At 45.9% G+C, this 25279-nt stretch overlaps 1 protein-coding gene across 5 annotated transcripts in view; it reads left to right on the top strand.

Moving 5' to 3' along the window:
- Positions 1 to 14895, top strand: part of ETV6 (ETS variant transcription factor 6) — a 222991-nt gene extending 208096 nt beyond the window's left edge. For all 5 annotated transcript variants that reach the window (XM_037008755.2, XM_037008756.2, XM_037008754.2 and 2 more), the window contains 3 exons: positions 8602 to 8744; positions 10581 to 10681; positions 14393 to 14895. In XM_037008755.2, the coding sequence (XP_036864650.1) occupies positions 8602 to 8744; positions 10581 to 10681; positions 14393 to 14498 (350 nt within the window). In that variant the 3' untranslated portion in view covers positions 14499 to 14895. The remainder of the gene's footprint in view (positions 1 to 8601; positions 8745 to 10580; positions 10682 to 14392) is intronic.
- The last annotated feature ends 10384 nt before the right edge of the window (positions 14896 to 25279 follow it).

Here is a 25279-nt window from a genome sequence, read left to right as displayed (position 1 = left end):
GGTGATTCCTATGTACAACGTAATGTTCCATCATTACTGAACGGCCCTAAAAATCCTTCAAATCTCAGCTGTGTAGATGAGAAAACTTAGTTCTTTAAGCCTTTAAATGAGCACTGAACAGAAAGAAACAAAGGTGCTGCTGAATGTCGCACTGATGAACGTCTAAATAGAAACACTACTTATGAGTGTGGATCAGAATGTCAAATTCATATCCATTCAGACATAATTTGCCCAGGTACACAAGGAGGTACGCATATGAATACCTTCTGTGTTCGAGGCACTGATCGGCATTTATGGGAGTGGGTGTTCCAGGAGCTGCAAGGCACAGTCTTTATCCTGAAAAGCTGATCGCAGTTGGCTGGAAGCGCGATACGTGGTGTCTCCTATTAAATACTGTAGGAGGTCAGGACGGCTTTGCTGAGGGGGCTGACTTTAGAATGCTTAGAATACGGACAAGTAGAGATTAGAGAAAAAGTGGTGATTCTAGATGGAGAGAACTCTACAGCTGGGTAAGGCCCAGTGTATTTATTCTATTTTGGGTAGAAATGTAGATCTAAGAATCCAGATCCCCTAAACACTCACATGTCATCAGTTCTTTTTTCTTTTTCTTCACTGTTCAGTATATCTGAAACTGGGATGCATTCATACAATTAAGAGATTACGTACAAAGTTATGATAGTGTCCTGAAGTACTGACCTTGTAGAAAAGCTGAAATAATCAATAAAGGAAACTGAGGAGATCATTGAGTTTAAATACAAACCACAAATTAGATCTACTAGTTGATTTATTCATTCATTTTTAGATCTAGTAGATCAAAATTGATTCTGATATTTAAATATAACATGTAGCTCATTTTTAAAGATGTCGCTTACTTTCTGGAGGATAAGAAGGACTGTTACAGAATTTAACAAGCTGGAATGGCTGGTGTTTATGGGGGGAGTTCACCAGAGGAGAGACAGACAAGCTCCCCAGGTCTGTTTTTTTATTGAATAGCCAATGGTGTGTGTGTCCTGAGCAAGCTGCTCCTCTCTGTGCTTATTTTCTATTTATTATCCTCAGGAAGGGATTACTTGGCAGGGGTGAGGGCTATGGGCAGCATCTGTCAACCTTATAACATTTTTCTCAGCGCACAGAAGTTTTACTGGCCCGCGTCTTGCCAGCGTGTTGACAGTGAGTGCCGTAAGTCGGCGAGGGGTGGCCCTGCTGACGCCGTGACTCATGTTTACAGTACATAGTCAAATTCCTTCTTAGAAAACTCAGTGAGCTCAAAGCGAGGAGGGTCTTAACGCAGATGAAGAAACTGTGATTCAGACACATGGAGTCCAGACTCCAGCTTCCGTCCAGTGTTTTTTCCAACACGCCTGTTTCCTTCTGACCTGGGACTCTAGGGCTGGGATTGGAAACTCCCGTCTGTGGGTCAAATCCACCACTGCCTGTTTTTATAAATCAAGTTTTATTGGCACAAAGCCACACCCATTCACATGGTATCATCGTGGCTGCAGTTTTGTGCTGTCAGGGCCCAGGGGTGGTTGCAGCAGATGCTGTATAGGCAGCAAAGCCTAAATTATTTACTGCTTTGCCTCTAACGGAAATCTCTGGCTGCCCTCTGTTCTACAGCATTATTTCCCTGTACGTTCCGTGTGCTTGGAATTATCCACATAATACAGGATGCGGAAGTAGAAAGCCCTGTTCTTGCTCTCAAGGAATGACTTGCACTTTGAGGATGAGGCACATCTGAGACATGTGGGGGGAACAGTAACAAGTGATGTAAGAAAGCAGACAAGTTCTGGACTGCAGGCTGTTTGCAGACCATGCTAGGGAGCTACATGATTCACATAAACAAACACAGCTAGGTAAAAGAACTCATTTCTTTGCATTTGAATTATGCAGTTAAGCCACTCATTCGTTCATTCAAAAATGAGCACATATCTGTAGGTGCCAGGCATTTCTCTAGGTGCCAAACTGTGCATCTTTGCTGGCATAAGGCAATATCCCTCTTCCTCTGTGCCATCAAGCAAGCTAAGCTCCTGCTTTGGTTTTAACTACACACAGCTAAATCTCAAAAGAAAAATTCTAAGTCATTTTGACTTTCTCTTAAAGTTCCTCAATATCATCAAAATCTGAGTTACAGACTTCCTGTCTGCTGGTCTCTTCTTTGGCCTTCATCCAAAAATCTGCTAAGGAAGCAAGATTCATTGGCAAACTGGTTCCTAATCCATTCATAGCCTTCATTTGCTACACAAAAGGGGGGTCTCTAGAGGTCTCTATAGCTCTGGCTGTTCAAAGTCCATGACCCATCCAAACAGAGAATATTTCTCTTGTGTTTACCTCACAATTTTTGCTTGTCTCTCGTTTTCTTTGCCAACATCAAGTTCATGGTTTGTGAGGGTCGCGTTAGTTGGTTGATCCCATGGCAGAGGAGACATAAAAGTCTCTCCTGGCTCATGTTTGTGATGATCTTTCAGATTCTTAAAGGGAGTTTTAAAAAGTCTTATTATCTCTCAAGCTTACATTTTTAACAGAAACAAACAATTGTTGTCAAGTAGACATCGAGCCGCCTGCGTGGCATGTCACCTGTCGAGAACAACAGACTCTGTTGGTTTTACTGACCGGACGAGTTCTACATGCACAGAAATTCAGTCCTGGAAGTCGCTAATCTTAAGTCAGATGAAGAAAACTAAACTAAGCCTGAGACTCCAGGGTGAGCAACTGGAGGGACTTGAAGGGCCAGAAGTCACCCTGCCCCATCCTCCTTCCGTCTCTCCCTGCTCCCCGGCGGGATTTAGTGTTGGTGAAATTGTTTCAAACGAGGCTCAAGGACTTCTATTTTCTTTAATAAATGATCTTGAGAACAGCCTTGAAGGAAAAAAGATACCAAAAAGAGAAGTCTGGTGGGGATTAGTATGGAAGTGATAAGAGGCTATCGCACTCCTGAGCCTTTGTGCTAAAGTATGGGACGTGCGTGTGTGTACACACCTCTGCACGCACACGTGGGTGTGAATGTCTGTTTGGATGACAGAAAGGACAGGTTGTGGGATGTCTCCAAAAGCCAGAAGGGCTCCGGGTTGTAGTACCAGCTGGAAGAGCCTCATCCCCTGCAAGCTCTCAGGCAGCCCTCTCGGGCTCCCGGCCCAGGGTCCTAAAGAGCCAGGCTGGAGCATTCCTGGGGAAGCAGGTGGGCCTGTGGAAAAGCGTGGACTCTGGAGTCTGCAGGATTGGAATCCAGCACCTTGTCCCCTAAGCAGAAGTGTTTGATGTCCCTGAGGCCTAGTTCCCTTATCCACAGCAATGAGACCACTCAGCCCTGTGTCTGGCACTTTTGACTATGTGGATGTATAACAAGTGTGGGTTAATTACTCGAGTTTGCATCCCTCCTCTGCTCCATTTTTCTTGGCTGTCCTCCAGGGCTGCAGAGAGTGAGGGCAGAGCCGTGGGCACAGGGATGGGCAGGGGCGCTGGGGCCTGTGTCTGGGCTGCAAAGCACACCCCTGCGAGGCGCCCTGGTGACCTCTGGGATCAGCGGTGCACTCCCTCTCTCCTCCTGGGAGGCGTTGCTCAGGAATATCCCAGGCGGCCCCGACTTCTCGTTCCCTGGCTGAGTTACGGCACTTTATTTTCACTGTCAACTACTGAGAAATCAAAGAGTGCTGAAAGAAAAGGAAGTCTTAGGACAGCGTTTTCAAAGATAAAACAGTAACAGCACAGGGGCTGGGTGGAAACAGTAGATGCCTGAGGAGAGTTTAAGGTTCACGTTTCTGTGGTCGGGTCCCTACCCTTGGTCACTGCCTGCCTGTGAATCCCCACGCTGCCCGCACACGCAGGCTAGCAGGGGCTGGGGGATCACTAGGGGTTAGATCTCAGCTGTGGGGTGTGTGTGCAGCTACCAGGATTTCCCAGCCTCCCTCTGCACCTGATGCAACCAGAAGTGAAGAGGTCCAGTCATGTTTGCAGCGTCCATCCCTCTGCCCCGGGAAGCCAGGAAGCATAGATCCGTACTCTTTGCTTTCGCTTCTCCCTCCCCTAGCCTGCCCATGTGGTTTCCATTTTCCTAAGACAAGCACAAGCATTTGGCCATTGTAAACCACCACTGCAAATCAACACAGTGTTGGCTGACCTGGATTCATCAACTTTCTGCTTCTAGGAAGGTAATGGCCAATCTAGAGCTGAGGAAGAAACCAAGCTGAGCTGCAGATGGCCCCCTGCGTGCAACCCCCGTGTTCCTAAAGGCAGGGTTTCTCAAGCTTGGCACTCTTGATATTCGGACCAAATAATTTGTTGTGTGGGGCTGTCCTGTGCATTAAACTTTTTAGCAGCATTCCACACCTTTACCAACTGTTGTGACAGCTCTTATGTCCCCAAACATTGCCAACAACCCTGAGAGGACAAGGTTGCTCCTTGTATAGAACTGCTGCTATAAAGCAGAGTAGCAGCTTTTTATTTTGGGTGTTACCTGTTTTTTTGCTGAACCTGAAATGTTTAACTTTTCATAATAAATTTAAAGAAACGGAATAGGGACACATGGCATCCTATAATCTCCTTGTGGCTGATTATAACCATGGAGCTTCAGTTTATAGACCTTCATTTAAGATTCCATTTGGGCAATTAACACAACATAAAATTACTTTCTGAGACGCTTTCCTGAAATTTAAATTAACCACCATCATTAAACATTCCCATTGTCAGTAACTCGACTTGCCCACTGTTTTTTTAGACATTGGTTTTGTCTAGCATGGCTTTTTCCCCCTTACCGACCATGTTGGTTATGTGTGAATTGCCCATCTTTTTACAATCCTGTTCAATGAGCTTGTACAAGTCTCTGGTAAGAGACAGACATGGGGGTGAAAATCTCCTTAACCACAGGAAGGGGTTTTTTACAATGCCATTCAGCCGCGGATACCCTTTGTCCCTCACCCCTCAGGAAAGAGACAGGACTTTCTTTCTGCGACTGGGTAATGGTACTTCACTCCAGCTAAACCCTTTCAGAAACTTCCCCTCATGGACTAGGCAATCCAAATAATTGATATTTGTTTAAAATACCCACATGCCTTAACAGAAAAGGTAATCTAGTTTAAGAGAAATGTACTTAAAATTAAGGAAAACCTTGCTATACAAAAATGTTTTCATTTGCATGTTCACGTGTCCTGCGATAGGATGAACTTTAGTTTAGGGTTCGGCGAGTTGTATCATATAGTGTGAAGCCCTTTCGTTGCTGATCAGAGAACGTGGTGTCTGTGCGGACACGGATTTCCACAAAGCTGAAAAACGGCAGGCGGGCTGTGGTAACAGCTTTCAGAGGATCTAGGGGACTAAAAAGGATCTTTTATTTAATTGAAATCTTAGAAACCAAAATAATTCATATGGCTTGAGTGTCCATTGCAGAAAAAGGAAAAAACATCGTTGTGTGGTCGGGCAGTGATTTTTATCATCTGACATAATTTTTAACTAAAGAAGCAAAACAATCAATAGTGTTAGAAAAGCCACTTATACTCTGAATTTGAAACACTTAATGCCACAGAATTCCTGTGCTACCTCCATTAGTGACTGAGTAATTCAGTATGTCTTGAATGCCAGCATTTTTATTACTCAGCTAAAGTTGGCTTTGCTGGATTAAGTGTCCTTTAAAATGATCAACTGGCAGCTTGTTTGGGGGTTCCTGTCATATTTATGAAAGGGAAAAGTTTGCAAGCTGCAAATGTTCTTGAAACTTGTAGGTAAAGGCTGTTTTCTGGTAAGCCCTGCCTTTCATTTACTGACCAAAGAGCAGATAATATTCTAGATCTTTTTTAGTAAATGGTTTACCTAAAGATCCAGTGTGAGGGCTCTAAAAAACCAGCATGGTACCCCAGTGTGGGCTATGCCTTTACGTGAGGAAAGGATCTGGTTCACATCTCAGTGAGTCATGAGAAATAAAGTACCAGGGCAGTACAAGGGACCAACAGAGACAATGGGTGTGCAAATCCTTGTGCAGTGGGGGTGGGCGGAGAACCATCCCCTCCAGTCTTGGCTCCACCAGGCTGACAGCCAAAGGACTGCCAGTATATCGCTCACCTTCGTATCGGCAAAATCTCTAAAACTACAAAAGACAACCAGATAGATTTTTTATTAAATTGTATTGAAATGAATGCTCTAGAGAATCACAGCCCCAATCCAGATGAACCCAAAGGTGTCATCAAGCTTCTTTGCGGTAAAAACGATTGTAACCCTGAAGGGGAGCCACGGAGGAGTTATGCACAAACAACCCCCTTTATTCCGCATGCTTTACCGGCATCTCATGTGGCAATATTTGGTTTTGTCAGATGTTTTCCTGTTGGAAGACACTGTGGGAAGTTAACACATATCTGCCATTTGGGAGCAGGACAAAAACTGGACAATTAAGCCACACAGCTCAGGGCTTTATTTGCTGTAGTAAAAATGTTGCGTGGCAAGGAGGGGCAAGGAAGGTTAAGACGCCACGCCCACCTCCAACTGGAGTCACCCTCCTACAAGCGCCTTGGAAAAAACCTAGATCTTCCTCAGACTCTACCAGTGCGACAGGGACGTCTCAGGGTGATTTATGATGCCAGGGTGGGTCCCTGTCCCCTCCGCCTCCTCAGCCCGCCCTCTGGCAGTGGGGTGCAGCAGCAGTCTGGGGATCCTAGAAATGGCTGGTCAGCTTCTGTTAGGATGGGGTTCCAACTCCAGGAGTCCGGCATCTCTGAGGACACTGCCACCTGGTCTTTTCCACAACACAGTAACTCACACATAACATTTGTTTTTAGACACAGGTAATCAGGGATAAAAAGGATACAGTAAGGATACTGCAGTTTGTGGCCATTGTAAGTTCAGTGGCAGTTCCTTGAAAAAGTAAGCTTCCTGCAAAATACCAGTTCCTTCTGCCGTTCAGAGAAGCTGGATTTCACAAAGAATGTACTAAATGGAAGTAAACCTTGCTCCGGGAAGTCCTGGAGTTTCACAAGTATATACCTGTTAACCACCTTCTCTGAGAATAGGAATAGCATCAGGAAAGGGGGCCACAGCACAGGCTTCAGACTCATGCAGAGCCTAGACTCTACTTGTGCCACCCGTGAGCTGCACCCTCTAAGTGAATTTCCTAAACACCGAAGCCCCAGCTCCCTCATCCATCAAACAGAGATAGCACCAGCACCTGCCTCCTAAGGTGTCCTGAGGGTCAGGTGCAAGTGAGCTTGTCTAATACACCAAACAGTGCCTGTAAATAGCACCCAGTCAGTGCTGTGGTATTTTGCTTACTTTCTTTTCACTCACATTATCACTAACCCAGGAACCCTGTAAGGGAAGTGGTGTTATTCCTGTTTCATAAATGGGGAAACAGAACCTCAGGGAGATTTAAGGAACTTGCCCCACGCAATTCGACTCAATTCCCCTAGGAAATAGACAAGGGTGTGTTTGGTTCTGTGGGAGATGCATGTGTTGGCTCTAAGATATGCCAAGGTTCGGTTGGACACGCCCCTCCTGGGTGTGCCAGGCCTCACCCAGCACAAGGAAGTCAGCATACTGCAGTGCAGGAGCCCCAGAATTCTAATCCCAGCAACCCTGAGCATTAGAGGATTAGGAAGGATGCATGTAAAGTGAGGATTAGAAATAATGCATCTAAAGTGCCAAGCACATGCATGGCATTCAGTAATTAATCATTTAGTACCAGCCACTGTAGCCATGGCGACCAAAGCTTCCAGAATCAACAGTGAACACCTGTAAACTGGTGCCTCTAATTCTCATTTGGAAGCCAGTCCAGTATCAACACCTCAGAAGTACACATTGATGCCCAGCCACATTTCGAGGGGTGCTAGAGGGCAAGCCACACATCATTATGGCACAAATCCAGAGAGCACTAGAGCAAGGAGAAGGTGGGCAGCACATGTCTTCTCTTTGAATTTGCCAACCACGGCCAAAAGTCGGGAGCCAGCACAGTGACTGGCCTAGACTGACTCAATAAATATTTGTTGTGTGACCAAATAATGTAACATTAGTCCTGCAAGTGAAGAAAGTGATTTTTTTGCTCCAAGCTCCTTTCTACCCCAATTCCATTACAATAACACATTTTTAAAGCCCTCCAAAGAATGCTATCATGAGAATATCTGTATTCTATTGGAAAACCCTGCTAGCCACAGTTCCCACAGTCATAGTCCCCAAGCCCAGAGGTTTCTTTGGCTACAGCTTTTCATGCCTCAGGCTCCCTTTCCGGCCACGTTTAGCCTGCTCCAGTGTCCTCATCCTCGTCCATTGGCACCACCCTCTAGCACCAGGAGTCGTCTGGGACCACCATTTATACCGCTCCATGGAACACTGGGCCTCTCTTTCCACCCTTTTCCCCTCAAATTCAAGTCATTGGTCATGATCATAGACAGGCCGCTTCCTCTCTCCCACTTGCCATGTCCCCACCCCAGGAGCACGGTGGGTGGCCTGGACGGTCACCCCTTTCCGGCCCCACCTCGCAGGTCTTGGGGCTGTGGTCTCCACACTGTAAGACGAGAATGTCAGACCACAGAGCCAGTGTGGGCAGAGCGGATGCCCAGCATTTTCTGACTCTTAGTGCCTCAGTGCGGAACATGCTCCACAGTGTTTTCTTGCCCTTTTCCTCTATAGACTGTAGACTGCTTTGGGATTACGTCTATCAGTTGCTCTCCGACAGCCGGTACGAAAACTTCATCCGATGGGAGGACAAAGAATCCAAAATATTCCGGATAGTGGATCCCAACGGACTGGCTCGGCTGTGGGGAAACCATAAGGTAAGAGGCACCAGATACTGGCTCTGCAAACTAGTGCCAAAGTAAAGCCTTCATCCTTGTGTGGGAGGATCACTGTCTGTCTTCTGCTTCCTAAGTCTGCCTGTAATTATTTAGTTTATTCCTTGTTGGGCAATTAGACAGTTGCAAAGGGAAGGAAGTAATTAAAGATGCCCCCTTCCCCTGTGTTAGTTATGCCAGGGACCAGTTAACTCAGCATATCCTGGTCAGGCGGGGCTGTGTTATGAATGACCCCCCATCCCCTTGACCTGGCCTTACCACCCATGCCGTCCCCAGGAACCAGGTGACACGAGGCGCAGCAGGGCTGTGTGACTCGCCAGGGAGCTTTGGGAGGCGTCGCTTCTGTTCTGCTCAGTCAGAAACTCCCATGTTTGTAAAGGCCCATTTCTACATGGTAGATACTGATATTCCGACTTTAAAAGCAAACAGTTCAAGAAGTACGACTGCCCCACAGTTTTCCATACTGGGAAGAGGGGGCAGAATTTAAACGATAAAGTCTTTTATAGTTAGGAAACCTGTTCAAGTGAGGAGATGTAAAAAGTGAGTAAAACAACCTAAATACCCATCAAAAGGTGAACTTATAAGAAACTATGGTTGATATATATGATGGAATATTATTCAGCCTTTAAAAAGGAGATGCTATAATATGTAACAACATGGATGAACCTCCAGGACATTATGTAACTGAAATAAGCCAGTTGCAGACGGATAAATACAGCCTGACTCCACTTATGTGAAGTGTCTACAATAGGCAAATTTATCAACTCAAAGAGGGGAATGGTGTTGCTGGGGGCGGGAGAAGGGAAACGGGGAGTTATTGTTCAACAGGCAGAAGTTTCCTTTAAGCAAGATGAATAAGCTCTAGAAACCCGCTGTACAACATTGTACCTAAAGTTAACACTACTGTATTATGCACTCGAATTTTTGTTAAGCTAGCTCCCGTGTTAAGTGTTCTTACAATAAAATAACATGAATAGAATAAAGGGTTCCTCCCCGCCTCCCCACCCCCCACAGACAGATCTTTGTTCCTACCAAAAAAAAGAGATGTAACCAAAATCCAGACCTGACCACAGGCAGGAAGATGTAGGGCAAAGCCTGCAGGGCACCTTGGGGGCACACACCAGATCACCCCTTGCTGCTCAGCTGAGCTCCGCCCTGGCTGCAGCCTTCTAGAACAGCAGCCCCTGCTCTGGCCCCAGAGAGCAGCCCCTAATACTACAGGCCTTGACCAAATATGGCAAGGCCCCACTGACAGGCACTTTAGTGTGTGAGTCACTGAGAAAAATCCCTTTGCAACTCCCACGTTGTGCCATAGCCCCAGGTCTTGGAAACACTATATTCTTGCTTCCACAACAGGAATTTAAACCAAAAAAATTCTCTTCCTTAAAATGACAAGCCAGAAACACAAGTCTGGAAAAGGTCACTGCAACATTAAAAAAAACAAAATTCTTCTCTGTGGGTCAGAAGGTGAAGGATGACCCACAGATAGGGGGAACCTGCAGGAAATTCCTTGGGCAGAGCAGAGGCAGTCTTGGGAAAGGAAATGAGAGAGGTCGCTGCAGGATACGCTTTATTAGCCGGAGCTCCCAGACTTCTGACGAAGAGTGATTCACCTAGGAGAAATCTTGACAACGAAGTACAGAAAAGCCAAGGGGTGAGCGCAGTGGGCTGGGAAGGCCGCGGATGGGCAGGGAGCCCTCCAAACGGGCAGGGGTAGCTGAAGAGCTTTTATTTTAATAGCTTCCCCAGCGCCCTTTCTGAGGTTCATTTCATTGTGTCTTTGTGCTTTTTTTCTCTCTTCCTTCTTTGAACAAACAGAACAGAACAAACATGACCTATGAGAAAATGTCCAGAGCTCTGCGCCACTACTACAAACTAAACATTATCAGGAAGGAGCCAGGACAAAGGCTTTTGTTCAGGTAGCACTTCCTTTTTCTCCTTTCCTTCTTTGGGGAGGATATTGTTTTCTTTAACGAAGAGGGAGGAGGGAGACTGTTAAGATCTCTACCTGCCTGTCTGACACTCAAAGGCATTACTGCTACAAATTCGATGCCAGGTGCTGGTTTGCTACAATTTAAGAAGAAAATATTTTACTCCTTCTTTTTTTTTTTTTAACTCACGTCTGCCCTATAGTAAAGCCCAAACTGAATAAACACAGCCCGACTCACCTTTAAAATAAATGCAATGATCAAATACTACTATCCGGCATTAAGATCCAGTGTAAAGGGAACGCCCAGAGTAACAGCGACAATGGCAGAGGCAGGAATTAAACCTAGACTCCCAGGTTCCCAACCCTGTGTGCTAGTTTCCAAATTAGTGTTTGTCAAACTGCAGGTCATGACCCACCACGGATTCATGAAATAAATGTAATGAGTCAGTCACAACTTTTTTTTTTCAATGAAACAGAACAGAATTGAATAGAATGGGACAGAGTTGAAAATGATCAGACTTTATCACACAGCAACTGTTGATTCATGAAAAATTTGTTTCAGGTGTGTGTGTGTGTGTGTGTGTGTGTGAGAGAGTCATCATGTAAAATGTGTTTTTTTACAATGCATTATAATCAGAAAAGTCTGAAAGCTGCTGCACCAGACATTCCTTTTCCCGAATTCCTCACAGCTGACGAGTTCCGACCATATAACCTACTACGTAGATTGTGATCCCAAGTGCTATGTGAGACAGAGAAAGAACTAGAAGAGGAAGAGGAAAGAATCTAGAGGAGCGATCAGGACAGGCAGAAGTAGACCTCGGGCACTGGTGTGACCGGCGTGGGGAGACCAAGCGAAGGTTGGGAGGTGGTGGGATCAACAAACACGACCTTAGGTTATGGTTTTGGCCGGTGGGACAGAAAAGAATCACAGACAGGGCTAGAGATGTGGACTTGGAATTATCCATGTTCAAGTAGATGATGACACATGTCTGAGCAGAGAACCTGGGCTTTAGCATTGGGAAGGTGGGAAGACTTCGTACTAGTAAAAAACAATTGAGATCTTCAAAAGAAACAGAAAAGGCTGTTCTAGAGATGCAAACATGAAATTTTAAGTAAAATAACCCTTCTTTCTCTGGCTTTGCTGATCCCTTCTTTTCATCCTTTACCCTAAACTTCATCCTGGGCTCCTTTTCTTCCTACTATACACTTTTTTTCTGGATGAACGAGTCTCATTACACAGCTTCAGTTATCACCTCAATGGTTAGAATCTTTCATCTCTATGTCCAGCTGAAAAATCTTCCTGACATTCCAAATCTGAATTTCCAAGACACGTCCAGTTAAATGTCACATTAGTATCTCAGACATGCAATGTTGTAGGCAGACCTTCTTCACATTCTAGAAAGCTCTGCACCTCCACCAGCCTCACTCCAGAATACCTGTTACTCATCAGCGGTCTACCACTGTTTTAGGTGACCACCTTGATGCTGGAGTCATTATTGGCTCTTCCTACATCCAAATCAGTCTTCGGGCTGGAGTGCCCATTGCCTCTTCAGCACTATTCCCACTCCATTCTATGTTGTAGGAGCTAGAAGTCTGGGAACCATATTTCCCAAGATTTCTTACCAGCAGATTCCAGGTTGGTGTCTACCAATGAATGACTACTTTCATGGGCTTTAGAAGATGAAAGGCAAAGGCATTATTCTTTCTTTCCTGGCAGTGGAAGCTGATGTCTAGACTTCATGATTCACACCTAGATTAATTGTCTCATACCTAGATTAACTCTCTCTTCCTACCTCTCTGGTCCACCCTCCTGCCTTCCAAATTTATAACATACACTGCCAGCTGTTCTACAACACTAATATGATTCCCTATGCCAGAAATGTATATCCCTTTAACTTTTGTTTTTTTAATATATATACCCTCTAAGCCCATCTCAAGTCTACTGCCCTTTATAAGGGCCTTCCTCAACCTCTCAATCACACACAGGTACCTTCTTCCATGGGTTCCCTGGGTGCTAAACCATGTCATTATTTGCATTTCTAATAGTTGTATGTGTGAAGTCCTTCTACCCACAGCTAGCTCATAATATCACAATTAGAAGGTAGAGGATTATATTCTATGTAATTGTTTTATACCTTATGGAGATTTTCAATTAATGTTTTTGGACAAACCTGATATGGAATATCAGAAGCTTATTACGGAAAAGTTGTCAAAAGTAGTCACAAGAAGAGAGGGGTAGCTTGGAGACCAAATATAGCTTATCTGTAACCTTGACCTAGAGGAGATTATTAGTGACTTCAGTGTGGAGGGACATGTGTCAGGGGATAAAAGTAGAAGACAGACTCAGACAATACAGACCACACTGCTGGAGAAGTTCAGCAATGACAGGCAGGAAAGGATTATAAGGAACGTTCATAGGCTTCCAATCATCATTTTCAACAAGAGAAAAGGAAAGAATAGTGTTGTTCATGAGCAAAGATCACTCATTCTTGAGGAAGTGAGTGCTGGAAGCCAGACTTGCCCCAGAATGAAGGCTTCTTGGCATAACCCCAGGGTGTGATCAAGGGAAGCGTTAAGACTGTGGGTGCTCTTTGCAAGCCTTGTAGGCACTCAGGGAGGGAAGATTTCAGCGTGTATAGGCAGGCAAGCAGCTCTTCTAAAGAAGGCAGAGCTCAAAGAATGCATAGGGTTCAGACAGTGAGAGAAGTAAAGAGGAGGCCAAGTAAGGGCAGAGCTAAAGGTTTGGAAGTGGCACATGGCACAAGCTGTGATTTACGGAAGGAAAAGGCCTGGCCAGACTGGTGTGGAGGTTCATACTAGGAAAGAGTGGAAAACAAAGAGTTTCTGCAGGTAGAGATGACAGAGGGCCCTGATGGGCAGGCAGAGGGTGTCTCCTTGACTAGTGGTGGTCATCAGAGGCTTCTGAATGTGGAGTGAGGAGAGAGACTGCAGACAGTTCATCTGGCGCAGAGCAGGGTATAGGGGAAGGGAAGATGTGTGGGAGCACGGGAAGGATGCTCCCACAGTAAGGGGGGAGCGGTGGCACCTGGACCACCTGCCCAAACCACGTAAATCGTGGTCAGAACGTGTTACTGGGGTTACTTCCAAGTGAACAGTAAACCAAAGTCTTGCTATATACACCTAGCTGCAAAGGAAGATAGACTAGCCACCATTAACTGCTAGCATTTGGGATGGAGCAGTGATAACACTGAAAAAGATTCTTCCTTTTTGCCGAGCTTCCAAAAGCACCACTAACTTGCCCTATTATCAAAATTTTCCATTCAGTGTTTAATGGCATCCTTTGAGTTAAATTCAAGTTTTAAAATACCATTCCTGGGCACCCGGCCTGGGATGGAAATGGACACACAGCTCTCATGGGTTCTGAAAATCAGAAATGCAGACATGCGAGCCGTTCCAGGGTTCCCTCATGCGGTCATTGGTGAATACACCACAGACCCCAAGGGCTGCTCTGCACCTCACCGTCAGCCCAGATGTGTTTACAGTTATTTCACCACCTTTCAGGCAGTCGGAGGAAGGGGCACCGTCTTCTGGTTGGCACCACGTGAGCGTTCATGGCCTGGCTCAGTAGCTGTCCAGCGCCCCGAGGGGCGAGGGGGCCGCTGTTTCTAGCTCAGAGTCCAGGGTGAAGACCACGTTAGGACAGCACAATCGCTTTACTCTCGCATATCCTCTCCCGAAGGTTCATGAAGACCCCGGATGAAATCATGAGTGGCCGGACAGACCGTCTGGAGCACCTTGAGTCCCAGGAGCTGGATGAACAAATATACCAAGAAGACGAATGCTGAAGGCGGCACCCCCACCTCGCGGGCGGCAGCACGGGAACCCGCCCGGCAGCATGGCAGGAGGCGTGAACGGCAGGCTGGCGAGGAGGGCGGAAAGCAAGGGCCGGGGACGGGCGCCCACCGCTCCTGCACACCAGGGGGGCCCCAGAGCACCTTAGACAAACCACCGGCAACGGCGGGCGGGACTTCCAGCCGAGGGCACGAGCCTGGGACTTGCGGTTCACGTTTCCTTCTCATTTGGAGTCTCTCCATCTGTAATTTCTCACCCTAACCCTTCCACCTATTGTTAGTTTCATGGTGTTTGTTTTTTTTAAGACCATGCGGTTTGACTTTTCAACATTCATATAGGGAAAGACATCTGAGGTTGTTTTCCTATGGAAATATATATCTATTATATATATATTTTTTTTGCAAATCTCACAAAGTGCGGCAAACCCAGCTGGTCAGGAAAGAGAATACTTGCAAAAGGTTTCACGTTCCTCTTCATCCTGCCACGTGGATCATTGGTTCCTGTTGCTCTTTGGCCTTGGCTGGGGAAGAAAAAAAAAAAGATGCTTTTAAAAAAGATAAAGTGAAGTGAAAGGAGAGCTCTTTTTCTCTCTCTTGTTCTCTTTCCTTCCCTGCTGCCCCTCTGGCCTTCCTCCCTGCCCGCTGTCACGCCCCAGATGCCTTTCTGCAGAGTTCAGCCCCTTGGTGAGTCTTGGAAATCATTGGCATCTAAACAGAATCAGTGGCCTGGGGACTCTGCAACTGCCCCACAAAATCAAACCCATCAGAGGGAGGCCCGGCACATCACAGAGGCTGCTGTCCTCCAGACGGATACGCACACGTGCGGCAGGCCGCCCATGACGCAGCCGTGAGGCTCGCTTGGCGTGCTGAGCCGCAGGATGTAGGGGAGGCAGAAAGGCCACCGGGCACTTTGGAAGGCCCCAGCATCTTGGAATTAGCTTGCAAGTGCCACAAAGTGGAAAATACTAAAGACCACACAGCCTGACAGTCCAGACACTAGGTGCAGTGTGATGTACGATTCTAAAGCAGGCGGCTGAGGCAAGAGAGGAAGGTGGCGATTCCTCTGCTCCATCCTCGGGGCCATCTTGTGGCCAGTTTGTTTTTTTTTTCCAATTCCTAATCTTTTAAAAAGTACCCTGGTCCCAGGCCCCAGGCCCCAGGGCATTTGTGGGGGGAGGCTCCTGGAGTGTGCTGTCTTGATTACTACCAGCCTTTGCCACGCTGGACCTACAGAAAAGTCCTCAGATACATTACTGTTTCCTTCTTTCCTAGCAGTTTTTCAGAATGGACCCCATTCATGGCTCTTTTTCACCTCAAAATAAGGTTGAGACTATCTTAGAAACTGAGGGAATGCCACCCCCTTAGTACTTTTGATGACAACACATAATTTTTAGAAAGTTGTTTTAGATTTTTTTTCTTTTCTAGCTATCTAAACTCACTCGTCAATACAGTTTCAAAATCCAATGTTAGGAGTACAGTCTTTTTTCATCTGAAAGATGCCTTCCTTCAGAGCACCCCCTCCTCACGTCTGTCTCCGCCTCTCAGTCAGTGAGCATTGCACAGCTCCCCCAGGTACGGACGTGCACTGCCAGCAGCAGCTCCAGGCGACCAGCCAGACCCCCAGGTATCTGCTCAAGACGTTGAGTTGGGCAGGTAAGGCTGGGGGCACACAGGAGAAGGAATTCTCCTCCTTCCTGATAAGGACAACAGCCTGCGGGCAGAGTGGGACCCATAGATTATGGTTCAAGGACACTGGAATTCAGCTGATCAAGGCTCTTCCGTCCTGCTCTTTTCCTGCCCCTTGTCAGACTGCAGATAGATGTGTGGAGGTGGTCAGTCCCTTCCCACTGCCACACACTCCCCCCATTCTATGTTCCAGAATGATGGGCTCGCAGTGAAGTCAGGGCCCTTCTATGTGAAGCTAGAGGGTCCCGTTATGAAGGGTCTGGTCTCAGTCAGCTTGAATGATGATGAAATACAGCTGGACCCCAGCGGCTTTCAAGAGCATTCACAGCACACGGTGACACATAGTCCAGCCTCTGAGATGGCTGATGTTGGTTCCCAAATGGAGAGATGAAGCCAGATACCTGGGGTGCTGTGAAAGCCATTGAGTTTAAGGGCTAGAAAGAAAGGATGGATTTTCACTGAGGCCCTTTGCATGAGTGTGAAATCAGAGATAAGGGTATGAGGTGCTTCCTCATAGGATTAGGAATTCTCACAGGGTTCACTGCACCCAGGTGTAAGGGTCAGACTCTCACTGTTCAAAGAATTTTATTGTTGAACTAGGGAGGAAAATTCCCTTTTGCCCCAAGTATTTCTATATTTAAAGGAATATCCTGTAATAATAGTTAAGATGTAGATGACATCTCCAGCCACTTGAATAGGAAATAGAAGGTGTTTACACAAAGATTTCAGAGTCATTTAGCAAACTGCGAAGTACCTGCCAGACACTGAGGGATTCAAAGATGAATCAGGCATAGTCCCTGCCCACAGAGAGTTTATATTCTACTTGCAAGATCTGTCAAGCATGAAATTTCTCACTTCAGCACTAAGTACTAGGGGTGAGGAAAATTCACCTGGGACCAAAATGAAAGCACATCTATGATCTGAATAACTGGCCTTTCCCTGCTGCTGTCATGGGAATCCTGGGCTTGCAGGGTCAGAAATCGAAAGGGAAATGCAGTCGGGCGTTGTGGGGTGGGGACAGCTTCCTTCCGGTGTGTCTGGGGTGGTGCTCTCCCTTGTATCCTGAAATGCTCTAGCATCATTTCTTCCCTGTACCTTGAGTTAGCCAGGTTACCCCCTCTCCATCTGAAGGAAGCAGGGACAATTGGCTGGCCTGACTATGTGGAAGGAACGTCAGCTCTAAGATGTTTTTGTCCCAAGGCAACTTGGTCTTGGCTAAGGCAGCATCGTCACCATTCCAAATCCCTTTGGGGGGCCCCACAGGAAAAGAGGAATAACAGATGGATTTTCTCCTTTCAACAGTATGTTTGGAACCCTCTCATCTGTTATCCTTTACACTGAAATCTTGTCCAAGTGAGAATATAGGTTTAGCTGAAACTTCCATGGCTAGGACAGGATTCACCTAAATGACTAAGTAACCACCATTTCCACTGTTTTCTGTCGAGGATCCAGTGCTGAATACATTCTGACACATGAACTCCCTTTTGCAGAAGGGGAACCTGAGTAGCAGGAGTAATATGACTTTCCCTAGGAGTAGACAGCACACCAGGGACAGAATTAGGATCGGGAGCCAGCCCAGCCATTCCCCGTTTGACCCATTCCCACCCAGGAAGCTGAAGATAAAAGATTTGGGGAAATACACAAAGAACAAAGGGCGGTTTTCTTTGCCCAAGTATGCGGTGCTAGTTCACACCCACTCAGCCTGCTCCCCTTCTGCACAGAAACCTGGAAGAAAAGGAGCAATACAAGGAAGCCAAGGTGGGAGGAGATGGGCAGGAATCCCTGCCTGTCTAAAAACCACAGAACACCAACCTGACACTCTTCTGGCTCCATCTGCATCAACACTAAACAACTACCAACTGCCTGAATCCTTCACACATGCCAAGTGAACATTCTTGAAGATTTCTCTTTGTGACTGCAACCACCTGTGAAGCAGAACGAATCTAGAATTTCTTCTTCCTTTTTTTCCTTTTTTCTGGTTTAATTTCCAATCTCTTGTTTATGAGGTGTGGGGTTTATAAGGGACTGAATCAAATGAATGTAACAAAAAAGAAAAAAAAGCCTTTTCTCAGGGCCAGTGAGTTGCAAATAATTTTTAAAGAAAAGCCTATAATTACATCATCTCAATAAATTTTTTATAAAAAAAAAAGTCCCAAGTCTCTGTGTTTATTAGTATGAAATGGAGTCACACAGGCAAAGTGCTCCAATGACGTAGATCCTGTCTTCGCTCAATTCCAGCAAAAAGTGCAGGCATGGTTTTCACGGGCAGGAAGCCTGTCAGAGCAGTCAGTCATTAGGCAATCTTTAGATAAGCAACACCAGAAAGGTCAGGGCCAACAGTTCAAACCTGAGCAGCTGCCACAGGAGGAGAGATGTGCCAGGAGGAGCCCTAATCAGAGATGTGGAGGTCCTGCGCAGTGCCAAAGATTATCAGGGCACTGAGGACCCAGCTGATTCTAAGAGTGAGAGGACCCCAGGACCTCCCATGCTGTAACGGCTTCTTGACTCTAGTGATGCAGATGTAGCGGTGATGAGGGCATAAATGGAGGGTAGGGCCCATGAAGCCACAGCTCAGAGCTAGCCCCCAAGCTCGGAATGTCTCACCTGCCCACCAGTAGGTGCTCATGATTTCAGCATCAACCATCCTGCCATCAACCAGAACTACCTGCTACATGTGCAGGAACAAAGAGAAGAATGAAAAATGACAAACTACATTGCTTGTTATCGGATGTAGGCTTGGGAAGCATTAGTTTGAAATCAATGGTCTCAGAGAATTTGCTTGGGTCATTTCTGTATGTGAGTTGTCCCAAATACTCTGTCTCCCATAACCATAGATTGCTGAAGTCTGACCCTATATTCTATAGAGTCACAACACAGTACCAGATAAGCATCTAGATATTTCGTGAGGTACTAATAATACATCTGAAGCTACTATTTCTATAACCCAGCATTAGCATCACCGGGAGTTGCTAGAAATACAAATTACTAGTTTCCCACTCCATAAACTGAGACAAGAACTTTGGTGCTGGGCTTAGCAATCTGTTTTAACCAGCTCCCTGGGTGATCCTGAGGTACACTTTGGGAACCACTGCCAGCATCCGTCCATCTTAGTATGAGTGAGAGTACGTGGCCATTTAAACTGTAAGTGCCCAGAATAATCAGTGACAACGGGTTTGCATCAATGATACTCACACACAGTAATGCTGCATTCTTCCTAATACTAGGGACAGTGCAATGAGACTAAATGGACACGGAATCACCAAAGTCCTCTTCTTGCTTCTTGCAAACCTTTTAAGCCATCTGTTTGCTCCAAAGACAAGCTTTTTTTTTCAACAGCTGACCTGCCCTTGCATATTAGAGCATAGCAATTTACTCACTATGTCCATTTACCTGCCTAACCAGCCTAATCTAAAAAGAAAAATAAAAGGATCATTCTCTCATTTACTGACTGACCTTGGCTATCTGTCCCTGGAATCACTAAGCGGGGCCCAGATGACCACTTCACTAGGGGATTTGCAGGAAACTCCAGAACCATTGGACTAGACCAGTGCTTCTCAAACCTGAGAAGTGCTTGTGAGTCACCTGGGAATCTTGGCAGAAAAGTAGATTTTGCCAGAAATATCAACATTTGGGAAGTGTGGGTGGAGGACTTCCTCTTCTACCCCCTCTCTGGGTAGGGCTTGAGATCTGGCGTTTCTAACAAGCTCACCAGTGATGCTGTGCAGCGGGTCCTCACACCACACGTTAAATAGTGAGACACTGATGCTCTCCTTTCCAGCCCTGAGATTCTGACCCTAATGCAAAACTAAGCTAGCCTCTGCTGTATTCGTTTGTCAATTCCTCCCTAAAATATCCCCCAGAGGCCAGTCCTGCTCTGCAAGAAGTTTGCTTGTTCTCCTTATAGAGCAGCAATGAGTAAATCCCATTATCAAAAGCCTCTTCACCAAGCAAAGAAACAGCTACTCATGAATGGGCCTTAATGCAGGTGTGCCATAACCCAGTGCCTCGTGATCACCATCCCTATCATAGGGAATGAGAATTCCTGGTGTCACTGCCTTTCTTTCAGCCTCTGGAAAGACCAGTCTCGATTCCTGTAAGCACACACAGCTGGCGGTGCCATTCTTGTTATCTCAAAAGACGATTGAATAAATGAGCAATCTTCCTTCCATACTGCTCAAGATGTTGACATTAAAAGCAGACAATCTGGGACACTGTCCTCACTGTCAGTACTTAACACAGTCAACTTTTTTAAACTAAGGACTTCTGTCCTGCTAGACTGAAGAGGTAGATCTCTGCTAGTAAACACCACTGAGCAAATTCTGCCTGGTCTCTTTGGAGGCAGTCACTATTCTCTCTCTCCCCAAACCGTGAGCACCACTCTTCTGGGTCCTCTGAGGGTCTCTGCCTTTCCCCTCAACCAGAGTTCTGGTCCTGCGATCCCACGACAGACCACCTGAGTTCAGCTTTGCTTTTCCAACAGCTTTGATAGCATGGCATACTCCCTGCTTGATGTCCCAACTGCAGTGCTCCTGTAAAAGCAACCAAATGCTTGCCTGCAACGGACTGCTCACATGCCCCCTGGCCCCTACGAGAGTGCCTGGGAGAGAAAAGAGTGCCTTCTGCACTTTTATATGACCAGCCCCTTGCGTGGCGCCTGGCATATGTGTACCTTAGTACGTACTTTGACAGAGGGAGCGAAGTCAGAGAAAACTGTGACCTTGAGTTAGACAAAGATTTCTTATGACACCAAAAACACAATCCATAAAAGAAAAAAAAATGCTGACACATCGGATTTCATCAAACTTAAAGCTTGCTTTTCAAAAGATACCATTAAGAAAATGAATATATAGACTGGGAGAAAATTAATGCACAAAATAAATATTTTACATGCACTGAACTATCTTTATTTTTTTACTTTGTCTAAAACTATCTTGAAAGACAGTTACCTTTCCACTCATAAATAGGTCGTGCTAGTTACTCAAGTAAACAGTAGAGAAATATTACATGTCTACTGTAATGAAATCATCTTCCAAGTGTGTTTTAAAATTATTTATCCTGTCTGTCATGTTGGCAAAACAGTTTTCACAGTTCTGCAGTTCATATTTCCTCTTCCCTTTCCTTTTGTGAATTTCTGAGGGAGGCAGACTACTGGGAGGCATATTAAAGAGTTTCTTAATTACATAATTAAATCACCCTTCCTGGTAAACAGCATGACAAGCTGAATTGTCTCAGAACTTCAGCCTATTGCAACTATAGACAAAGCCACGTTTTTAGACAGTGGATCTCACAGCTGCAAGAGCAGCCTGCACTATGCAGATGAGACCTGCTAGGTCAGGAGCAAAACTCTCATCAGAGACAGGGCAGGACTGGCAAGGGTACTGGCTGTGTCCACCTGAGGATTCTGTCTACTTTGGCTTCAATGTGCAACTTACATTTTGCCAGGCACATCAGAGTTCCAGAGAGAGACCTGAGCTCATGGGTACCAAATTTCTGATTTATTCCATTCTGACTTTGTATTCCTGACATAGACTGGTGCCCAGCACTGCTGATGGGAGAGGCAACAGAGCAGGGTGGCTGACCCAGAGTAAAGTCAGCATGCAGCCGCACACTTCCTCTCACTAGCTACGTGACCTCCAGCGATTTACACAACCTCTCGGGGCCTCAGTTTCCTTGAAAGTGAAAGTGGGATGATGCAAATAAGAGCCTGTTACCTCAGAAGGATGGCTGTGAGGATCAGAGGAGTTACTACAGAGAAAGGGCTTAGAAAAGGACCCGGCAAACATCCCATCACTGTTTGCATCCTTTACTCTGGATCTACTGACCCAGCAGCTGCTGGTTCACCCGGAGCAGCTCTGCTTTTACCCATTGTACACATCGGGCTCTCCAAAAAGATGCCTTCTGGAAAGTTTTGTTTTCCTTTTTGTTCAAACACCATGGAATGGGCACCACCCGATCAGTTGGGGTCAGAGGCCCCACCAGGTGGGGGGCCCCCGAGCCCTCCCACACCCCACAGCTGTCCCGGCCAGGGCCCCCAGCCTGGCATCTTCAGAGTGCCAAGTTCTCAGCCTCAAGGAGCATCTGTGTGCCCAGTGATGTTTTCTTGGGGCAATGGGCTCAGTCCAAAGGAAATACTGGCTTGATTCGGGTTTATGGAGATTTTGACCTGCTTTTGTTCCAGTTCAATAGCTTTAGGAAACATGTAGGTTTTGTTTTACTTAGAATTGGTCTGCCAGGTTCCCCAATGTCTTCTCCCTCTTGTTAAGGAAGTCCTGGCTCAGCCTATATGTGCACAAAACAATGTTATTCAGGTTCAGTTTGGGGACCGGGAAATTAGAAGGTTTCTTTTGAGGAAAGCCCAGAACAGGAGGGAGCCACATCACAAAGCCTGGGAAGTCTGGGCCGTCTGGGAAACGGGGAGACGCTGCTGGCCATCGTGCTCATGGCTGTATGCCTGCTTTTCTGTTAGACAAGGGAAAAGTACACATGACCAGGTTGAAAATCTCCAGCTGGAGGTACATCTTTATATAGAACAATAGGAGTCACAGCAGCTGTACTGGCTTCTAGTCCTGTCTAACCACTGTCTCAGGCTAGTCACTGAAGGTTTGGGCCTGTTTCTTAGGGAATTATTTTCCTCAAAGCACCCATGGATTATTCAATGAAGAAAATGTGCGACAATCCTAACACATATATGTTAGTTGCCTTCTCTTCCCTGCCTGCCAAATGCTTCCCACCCCATAAACACTATCCTTCCAGCACTAAACCTCTATAATTCTGAGCTTAGAGAATTCTAAGTGGGGAAAAAAAAATCACCCAATGACAACAGCTGAGGGATGTTAAACCTTTTGCTCCTAACCAATTGAATTGCCATTTTACCTCCTTTAGTCAAGACTCTGACTATGATAAGGTAGATTACCTCGCAACACAACCTGGGAAATCAGAGCATCCTTCCTCCACTAGCCTCCCGAAGGAGGCACCTCCCCCAGGATCGGAAGTCTGCGAGCTCTCGCCTCCCCCAGCTGCTTCCTCCTCCTAAGCACCTGCACAGGCCATTTGCATCAGGGGGAGCTGGGGTAGTCAAATGAATAGATGAATGCAAATCTCCAAGGAATCAGAAATTTGCTTTGGGCAATTTTATTTGGAGCGCTTTCCTTTCCTTTCCTTTCCCTATCAAGCCCCCAATACTGGTTCCCACCTGAGGAAGCCCAGGAGGGCATGGAAAACTCCGGAGGTAGATTTATCCCCAAACCAAAGATATGCTTTTGAAAGGGAAGTTTTGGTTTTGGTTTGGCTGCCTAGGCATAATCAGGGCTCCAGACACTCAGACAAGCTCCCTTGCTCATGGATGCTTCGTTCTCTTCCTCTGCTCCCAGAGTTCCCCGCCATGGCCATCTTCAAATACTGCTCGGTGCCAGTGATGGCAGGGTGCCAGTGACGGCAATGTGCCTGGCCATGTGCAAGGAAAGCCACCCTTGAGGGCCACTGAGTCTGTTCCCATGAAGGGCACAGATTTAGACTCAAATTCGATATGAGTACAGAAGACATGGCGACTTCATGGACTCCTGGACCAGGCCCCTTAGCTGAGGTTGCTGTAAAGAATACCCATTTCTATGCTTACCTACAAAGGCATCTTCCCTTTCAGACATGTAATGTGACTTAACCAACAGACAAGTAGGAATTACACCAGTGTAAAATAATTATATAGTATTACCCTCACTTTATAATTTTGGGTGCTAACCTTCGTATGTGCTCAGACCTGCCCAAGCACATTCCCTACTGGGGTTCTGCAGAGGACTCAGTCCTGGGGAGCCTGCCCAGCCCACAGTGCAGTTCTAGCAGGTCTAGCCCAAGGGCCTTAGGCTAGTCAACCTCAAATTAGTTCAAAACATGCCTACTCTTTGGTTTTTGGACATATTTTAAAGACAGCCAGGTGCACCAAGTGGCGTGTAGTGTCTGAGATGGATCTGTGGGCTTCCTTGAGGAAGTCAGATCAGGGAAAAAGAGTAGAGGCCTTGGGATCCGGCAGAGCTGAGTCTGGAACCTGTCTCTGCCCCTCCCCCCACAGGGATGTGACCTTATAAAAATTATTCCATCTTCTTTGAATAGCCAAGGGTTTCTTTGAAAAGTAGAGATAATGTATGTAAAGTGCTTGGCACATTATAGATATGCAATAAATAGTATGCATTGTTATTCAAATGGGTGGGTCCTTTCCAGAAAGTGGATGCATAGGTAGTTATGGAATCTTCTGTCCAAAAATCTTATTTTGCACTTACCAATCTTACCTAGATTCTCTTTTCACAGTTTGTTCTTTTTTCCCTTTCATTAATCAAGGAAAAGAAATGTAAAAGAAGCAACTTCCATATAGGAACTTTCTAGATCTTTTTCCAAATGACCCAACCTCTATCCTGATTAGTAACATATATAAGGCTGAGAAGCACTTTTGAATCCTGAGTAAAATTCTTTGTTTTCACACAGTACTTTACAAAGAGTGCATGTATATACTATCTCTATAAATCTTTATAACAACCTCATGAAAATATTTTCTCTCTCATCTTAAGGAAAAGGAAACTAAGACTCAAGAGAGTCTTAGGTATTTGGTCACATTCACATAGATAGAAAGAAGGAGAGCTTGATTTCAAACCAAGATTTTTTCACATTCTGTCATGTAATCCAGGAAAGGAAACTCTTCAAACCCATATCAGCCTTTGATACGGGTGATTCTTGATTTGGCTAATAGAGAACAAGACTCTGAGGAGTGAACCCAGGGCAAGTAAATCAGGCTGGAGGGAAGGGTCGCATGTGGCGGTGGTGTGGAGTTTGGAATCCTGAGAACTAGGTGTACTGTGAGACCACTACAGGTCTTGAAATGTGGAGTACAAAGGCAGGAAATGTATCTGAAAGAGATATGGAAGATGTGGAAGAACTGAAACTAAATATCCCCTAAGTTATTATTTCACTTTGGACCAGCCCCACCTCTCTGCTTTACTACACTGACTTCGTAAATTTTTCCAACTTTTCCATAAGAATGTAGTCCAGTTCATTCATATACTGAAGAGCCCAGGACATGGCAGAATGCAAGTCCCCTATCCCAG

The sequence above is a fragment of the Manis javanica genome, chromosome 15 (assembly GCF_040802235.1).
Source record: "Manis javanica isolate MJ-LG chromosome 15, MJ_LKY, whole genome shotgun sequence".
NCBI lineage: Eukaryota > Metazoa > Chordata > Mammalia > Pholidota > Manidae > Manis > Manis javanica.
This window is presented reverse-complemented; position numbering and strand designations above follow the sequence as displayed.